General features: G+C 41.0%; 1 protein-coding gene across 1 annotated transcript in view; it reads right to left on the reverse strand.

Moving 5' to 3' along the window:
* Positions 1 to 2,080: 2,080 nt before the first annotated feature.
* Positions 2,081 to 8,295, reverse strand: part of SLC9A4 (solute carrier family 9 member A4) — a 33,712-nt gene continuing 27,497 nt past the window's right edge. Inside the window, exons 11-13 of the mRNA XM_033513288.1 lie at positions 6,879 to 7,010; positions 6,054 to 6,141; positions 2,081 to 4,354 (exon numbers count right to left, since the gene is read on the reverse strand). Coding sequence (XP_033369179.1) covers positions 4,056 to 4,354; positions 6,054 to 6,141; positions 6,879 to 7,010 — 519 coding nt within the window. The 3' untranslated portion in view covers positions 2,081 to 4,055. The remainder of the gene's footprint in view (positions 4,355 to 6,053; positions 6,142 to 6,878; positions 7,011 to 8,295) is intronic.

Genomic DNA, 8,295 nt, shown 5'->3' on the forward strand with positions numbered 1-8,295 from the left:
GGGTTGATACCAGGATGTTTTTGTTATTGCTGAGCTGTGCTTGCACAGAGTTCTGTGTACACAGAACACAGACCTGTTCTGCCCCATTGGTGGTTCTCACCCCACCAATGAAGAGGCTGGGGATGCCAAGACAGGACTGCTAACCAGCTGACTAAAGGGATATCCCACACTCTGCTGTGTCATGCTCAGCAGTAAAAGCTGGGGAGATAGGAAGGAAGGGAAGAACAGTCAGAGTGATGGAGTTTGCCTTCACAAGTCACTGTTATGTGTATGGGAGCCTGGTTTTCCTGGAGATGTCTGAACCCCTGCCTGTCTGTTGGAGGTGGTGAATAAATTTCTTGTTTCGTTTTGCTAGTGTCTGTGACTTTTGTTTACTTATTAAACTGTCTTTATCTCAACACACAAGGTTTTCCTCCAGTTCTCTCCCCCATCCCACTGCAGGGGAGTGGATGAGTGACTACATGGGGCTGAGTTGCAAGCTGGGCTTAAACCGCACCATGGTGTATCTCCTATTTTCTCTACTGTGAAAGATAAAGGCTATTCATTATTATTCCTTCCCAAAAATCACCTGTCCTGCTCTATCCTCCTGCTCTTATTTCCTCTATGGATTTTGAATAATATTCAAAAAACCTTCTGGGCATGACTTTCCTAGGCCAGTTCACCTTAAATCAGTGTGGAATTTAAATTCCTGAGTAAATAGCACTGTACCAGCCAAAAAAAAAAAAAGGTCTTGAATTAACTTACCTTTGTAAATTATCAGCACAAGGTTCCTGGATGTGACCCAGGTTAAAGAGTTTAAGAATGCCCACACACTGGATTTAAATTCATGCCCTAAACCCTTCCAGCTTTCTTTATGGTGAGGCCTGAAAGCCTATAGATATGGATTAAGTTACTTGTAATAAGATATTGCTGTATTTATTTCTATTTAAAATATAAGTAATGTGCTTCTTTCAGGAGAACTTTTTTATCCAAAAGTAAGAAATAATTATAAAAAAAAAAAAAAAGTGCAACATTATATTTTGGAACATATTTTATATAGGCATCTGCAGCATTGCTTCTTGGCTGATGGCCAGCAAAGCCATTAACAGCAACTAATGGCACAGAAGGAAATTTTCTTCCAGTACTATTTAGTAATTGCTAGGAAAGAAAACTAAAAATAGACTTTACAGGTTTAGGAGCAAGACTTCAAAATCTGAGAGCACTCTATTAACTTATAGCTGCTCTACAGCTTTGCACTCTCTGAAGTTCTGGGTCACCGATTTCATCAATAAGATTAGGAATGAAGCAAAGGAGGGAGGTTTGACTCCATCTATGCACTAATTCTTTTAGTATTTTTTTTTTCTCTACTCATCATATAAACCCATAATTGGAAACTGGATGTTTTGCTCGCTACTTCTAATAGGTAATTATACAAATCTCTACAACTTCTACAATATTTAAGGAATTTAGGAGTCAATTTTGAGCATATCTGTCAAACATACACTGGCCAAAATGCAGAGACTCCTGTTTTTCATGATGCATGTCTAGTCCCTTCCCATGCCGCTCCTGATATCCCATTAATCCTTGTCTCACAGAGTTTGTCCAGTTCCCCCACACAATTCATTGATTAAATCTTCTTAAAGATGAAATGCTGAATTTGCAGCTCACAGTAATTCCTCCATTAAAGCTGTCTCTCATGAGCCTCCGTTGGAAGATGAGGCACTATCACTCCTTCACCTTCCTTTCAGATTTCCACATTCTCTCTGTCCCCAAGGATTGCCAGCAGCTCATATCACCCACCAGCCAGTTTCAGAGATCCTAATCCCCCACAACCCTGCACAAGCAGGTTTCACACCTCTGTTGCCCCACTCCATGCACCCCTGTGGCCTAAGAACACATCATATGGGTGCTAATTTTGCCTTCAATTAAATATCATGTGGCACCCATGTGGCTCACAGTGCAATTTAAGACCTGAGTTTGTATGATAAGTCTTCCCCTTAATATCGTGTTTTAATTTAGATTTATGATATGTCAATATAACTTGCTGTAGGACTGAGATCTGGCACAAGGCTTTTGTTTAGAAACTCTGTGGAGCACTTCCTCCTTTGGTGGAGCTGGGTTTATTTGTTGATTTTCAGGTACAGAACTATATTTCATTGCTAATTCAGTATCGGTACAGAAGAAAAATCCTACCCTGTTTTAATAATGCACCACTGTTTTCATAAAAGGAAGTCAGATAATTTCTCTGGCACAATAAGGAAATACAAACAGAACTCAAGTTTTATAAAGCTTTGCACAATTTCTGTACATATGATTCAATATAACCTGCTAAAAAGCATAAAAGCTGCAAACATAAGAAAATGGGGGAAAGGGCTTGTAGGGTTTGCTTCCTCTGGCAGTGCTTTTAAAGTTTGTTAGTTTAGATTCTACCTGTCCTGAATCAGAAACCCTTTGTCAGAAATGGGAAATCATAACTTACAGAAATAAATTCTTTTATGGACCAGGACATACAAGCAATACCAGCAATATAAAAAAGAGAAACATGCAGGTAGCACTGCTCTCTCTAGCTCTTGAATCTCTCTCTGATTGAGATAGCATTTACAGACCTTGAATTGGGCAACTAAACAAGGTCTGAGTGGAGGAGACAGGAAAGGAAACTTGACAAAACATGACTGAACTTGGTGCATTTCTTAACCATAGGTTTGATTTTACTGCAGCTGTAAGGGTGGGTTTATGGATTTTGGACTCAATTCACCCCTTTGGATAAAATCAGCTCAACTACAGTGCCAAGACACAGAAAATAGTGGCAGTCCTGCCTCCACTCTGCAGAAAGAAACTTATTCAGAGAAAGTAGGTGTCTGGGACTTAGCTAAAATTACTAAAGACCATACTGTTGCTTCTCCTGCTGCTAGGGAGATCCACCATTGAGAGTGGAGCATTGGCACACAGAGCCACTTGGAAAGGAGCTCCACAGAAAGGTTGGGAGGTCAAGTGCTGTGGTGCACATCCCTCTGGTTATTTCTATCTTTTTTTAAGGAAAAGCTGCTCTGTACAACATATAGGAAGACACACTACTAAAAGCTGGGAGACAAACACAGGGTCTCTCTTTCCTGCTAGCCAGGTGGTTACACAGTTAGGCTCTCTCTGCCTTTAATCCCAGTTTCTTGCATCCTAACTGCATTGCTGGTCCAGTTGTAGTGTGAAAAATGGTGCATGCATTTGGGCACACAAGGTGGGAGTGGGGAAGGGAGAAGTCAGATACTTTACAAGGAAGCCTCCCCATTGCTGAATCACAAAAATATAGTTTATGTTCCTGCCGTTCCATGCTTACAAATAAAATCCTGACAGCACTCCTGCCTGAAAACTCCCCTAAATTTGTACAAACATGGATACATCCTTTATTCATCCAAAACAACTGTAGGAGAGTGATAGGAGCCTACACATTGAAATGGATTTAAGTAGCTGGAGTCATGGATCATCACAGTAGATGACTTTACACATTTCTGCAGAGCCAAAACCTGAGTTACCAAGAGGTTCCCAACTGCTGAAAATGTCCTTTTGACTTAAGGTCTTGCTTAGGCATCTTCAGTGACACTTACATTTCCTAAAAAAAATGCCTTTTTGTTTTTAACTCTTTCCCGGAATGCAGCTACTCTGAAATCAAAAGCTCTACACAAGCTGAGGCAATCAATCTGTGCATTCACACGTCAGGGATGCCTTTATACATTTCTATTCTCTGGATGAAGACCACAATGTGAAACAAGGGTAGCATCAGTTTCCACCCATTGCATTGTATGCACCCAACTACTGCTGTTTAAACCCACACCCAAACCCCTACAAATATCATGTTCTCCTCTTTCCTGCAGTGCTTTGTTGGAAAGAAAGCTTGATATAAGCACATAAGAATTCGAGTCTTCTCTGAGCCACTAAGTACATTAACACAACTCTTGAAAGTGATACAAGTACACTGGTCCCCAGAGGAAAATCACAGTTTGGTTCATATAAAAGCTCTCTTGTTTCTTTCGAAGCAGCGCACCAGGGCGCCTAGAGATGCAAACACTGATCTTCTCTGCTCCTCATATAACTAATGGCCTGGCTGGTGCCATTGCTTCTGTCTCTTCTTCTGACTCATACTCCTCTACTTCTCTGACAGTGAACCGAGCCTTTGGCTTCGGAGCTAGATTGTCTACTCTGGTGAAACGATGACGGCTGATTGAATTTCCTCTTGGACCTGACAGATTGGCTGGGCCTGCCCGTCTCTCCAAGCGTGCCATTGGAATCAGTTCTTGGTGGCGCTTTGCTTCGAGCGGCCGTAGTCGGGGCTGGGGTCTCGATGTTAATGGGAACGCAGCATCAGAGCCATTTCTATGCTGATCTAAAGAAAAGTAGACAAATAATTCATTTTTTTAAGAAGAGAAAGGAGAAATGCCATGGTAATGGAAAGAAGAGATAAAGAGGATTCAATACAATAAAATACCCTCGAACTGAAGCATTTAAAATAATTACTATAGAATAAGGAGCAGTCAAGAACTAAAAATAGCCCTAATTTTTAATTTTCATCTTAAAGCTGATGCTTAAAAGATTTTATTTACTTTATGTCAGCTCTGAAACCCCAGGAGATAAGCACATTCACCTGGCTTTTGGTGTCTCACAGACTTGCCCAGTGCCTTCACTGCAAAAGTGAAGGAAGGGCAAGTGTAAAACAAATGAATATTCTTTTATGTAATTTGAATTTTCTTCAAATTTCACAAGTGTACCTAGTACCATGGCTAAAAAGCAGCTTTAAACCCACAGCACAAAACAAGAATGTGACAAAGGAGAAAATTCTGGTCCATCAAAAATCAAGTTTGCCAGTGACCTGTGACTAACAAGTGGGAAGAGAACAGTTTCATCTGAAACCAGGGGTGGTTTGATTACTTTGGGTGTGTCAGATCTGCTCCTACCATCTTGCTTTGCCACAAGTACATTGTAAAAATTTGCCTGCAGTGGGCCAAGAAGTGGTATTCTCATCCTGCTGAGTTTATAGAACATGCTTTTTCACTTTTCTTAAGGCTACTTGTAGTCTAACTACACAGTAGCAAAGTAGTTAATGTAAGAAACAACTCAGAACAATCTAAGCTGAGAGGTTCTGGGACACAAGCACAAAGGTCTGTGAACAGTAAAACTAGTCCAAATCCTGCTACAATTAAAGTACACATATATTGGCTATTGTCACAGTGTCAAAAATTAACAAAAGTAATAACTATTAAATTATGAAGTAATAGCTTAATAGTGATAGCTACTGGAGGGTCCTACAATATGTGAGGTGGAGTGTAAGACCATGTTTCTGTGTGCATGTGTGCAGGTCTGTGTGCCAGCAGCTGCTATGGGGCTTTGTCCCCTGGGGCTTACATGTCCAAGTGCTGCCAAATGTGCAGATGGAAGGTCCAGGGCCAGCTACTGAGCAGAGCAGGTATCTCAGGCCAGCTACTGAAGATTCAGATAGCATGTATGTATGGATAGTTTTTCACTAACAGTCTGTCAGCCTCATCAGCCAGAGAGGGGATAAGGATGAGGCCATCAGTGCTATTTGTATTTGTGTGAGCCCTGTGCCAGGTGTGTTCTGCTCTCTGTGTCTGGACTGAATTTTGGTGTGGGGCTGCTCCCTGTTGGGAATGCCTGCTCAGTCCTGGTACCTGCAGGACCTGGGGGCATGGAGCTCCATCAGTCTCACCTGGACTGGGCTACAGGTTCTGTGAGTCATAATAATTTTGCTTACAGCTGTGTCTGTGGGGCTCCAGGGAACAGATAATTTGTGTTCTTGAGCTTGGCCAGGTGGAACTGCAGGGATCACAGGAATACTTGTTCAAGAGGAAAAAGAGAAAAGCAGGAGGCGCTGGAACAAAACAGAAACTGCTGCAGTAATGATCATATAAACAACACAGATAAAACAGAAAGGAGAGAAGGGTGTAGCTCATTTAAAGAGGCCGTGGACTGCCATGGGGCTGTGCATGTAGTACTCTTAAATCCATCCAACAACTGGCCAAGTTTCTTTAGCTGCTGGAGTAGGATACAGAGTAAAACACGTTCATTACCTGTAAAAGTAACATGCCTGGCTTTTCTCCTAGTGGGCTGGCATGGACCCTGAGGCAAGGAGAGGTAGCATACTTCCGTGGTGTTAACCTGTGAGGATTAAAGGAGAAGTGTGTCCAGTGCTTGTGACTGCCTCCACTGGCACTTACTTGGTGAAACAGGAAAGAAGTATGGCAATATGCTGCACCTTTACAGCTAAATTTTGAGAGGTATTGATCAATGCTTGGTTTGCATGGTTGAACTCAATGTCAGCTCTAGTGAGAATATCTGTCTGATATAATAGCCAAAGGGTTTTTTACCATCACCAGAGTAAAACATGTTCTTCTAAGAGTTATCTTTCTTCTTTCTGGTGAAAATTTGTAATACAACTAATCTATCCAACAAGAACTTACTTTTCTTCCTTAACCATGATTATCTCAGCAATAAACATCTGTGCTGTTCAATGCCTACCTTAGGGCAGACAGATCTCTTACTTTGATTTGATTTTGATTCTGATTTTGATTGAGAGCCCAAATCATCAATGTGCCAGGCTTTGCATCAGGCTTTTTTTGATTACACCATACTTTGCATATGCAAAATCCATGCACATTACATTATTTTACTACATACAGCCAGAGTAGCTGATTTCTGACCAATGAATAGAGATTGGACATGAAAACTTTGCTGCTCACATGTTAAGTGAAGCTCTTTCTTCTTAGGTGCTGCATGAGCACACCAAGAAGATACCCATTTTAATTACAGCAAAGAGCACATTAAAACTAGTGTATTTCCATATTCACAGAGAAGCAGAGGCATTTTTACATAAAAAGTAGATGGATAACAGGTACCGGTCTACCCCACGGCAAGCTGTTTCCCTTCCTGCAACTTTGCCTCAGGCTGTGTTCCCGACGGATGAGGATTTCCTGTGCTTGTTTCTCACTTGTGCTAGTAGGAAGATTGTGCCGGTTGTATGCTGGTGCCTGAAACAGAAAATGCAGCCAGCTTATTTTTTGTTGCATTTGCAATGTTAATTAGTCTGATCAATCACAGGGCCAAGGGGACATCTGCCTCCGCTCGGTCACGGACCCAACACAGATCTCATTGGTATCACATGGCAAAATGCAGCCATGCACAAGTCTCACTGCTGCAGAGCAAGATGGGAGGAAGCATGAACACAGCTGAAAGTCTCAGACTTCAGGGGCTGCATTTTGATGCCGTTTTTGATCGACTCTTGCCTGCTCAAAGTGCAGGTGTATAAAATATACCTACCTAAGGAGGCTGCTATCATCTCTGGGCTTGGCCTGTCTTTGTCATCTTTTTTCTCATCTCATCAACTGTAGTTGGGAGCTACAGATATGAGGCAGGTCCCAAGAAAGAGATAACTGGTTAACTCAGCTCTGAACTTTGGTACTAATTTCACTGACCCTGAAGCAAGTTTCAGATGCACTCAGGAAGAAAGAATATATCTCCAGAATGAGATGCACAGCTGAGTTTCCTTTCCATACTTGGACAAACTACAAATTAATATTACCCTAAAACTGAGCATCATTTAAGACAAACTTTTTTAGTATTATATACATCTAGTGAAATGAAGGAAATAACTGTCTGCCTAAAAGAGAAAAATTCACTGAAGTTTATAAGCCCCCCTTAAAAAGTAGAATCTGATCTCAGTTTCATTTGCAAGGCTCCTTTTAAAGCTGGTCTGGAGAGCAAAAGCATTTCAGAGCTGAAAAGAAGTATTAGAAGTGGCATTATTTTCTTTCCAATCTTTCATTTCCAAAAGCACACCGTTCTCAATACTACATAGGAAATGACTGGCACAAATAGTCATTACTGTAATTGATTTTTGAAGAGAGAGAATTCATTTCAGTAAGCTAAGAGATAACTATATATGCAAATTGTTACTGGTAAGATAAGAAATTAATATCATAAGGATAATTAGCCATAGCAAATCAAAGTTAGGAATGAATAACATATTAATAATGCCAAATTTAAATGAGCAGGCCTTAGCATTTTCTAGTACACGTGTGTTACATGACTTAGCCTTGTTTATCGGCAAAATTTCAAGGTTATTGTGTTATTGTTATGCATCCTCTACCACTCATTGCTGTGGGCAAGCTCTCAATTGTCTGTTCAGTGCCCGAGAGTGAATAAAACAGATACCACAGCCTGGGCTGCATCAGGGTCCCTCCGAATTTCTGCAAAACAAATCTCCGCTGAGGTATGATCACACCATTTTCACAGGGAAAAAAAAAAAAAAAAAAA

Source organism: Parus major, chromosome 1 (genome assembly GCF_001522545.3).
Source record: "Parus major isolate Abel chromosome 1, Parus_major1.1, whole genome shotgun sequence".
NCBI classification, from domain to species: domain Eukaryota; kingdom Metazoa; phylum Chordata; class Aves; order Passeriformes; family Paridae; genus Parus; species Parus major.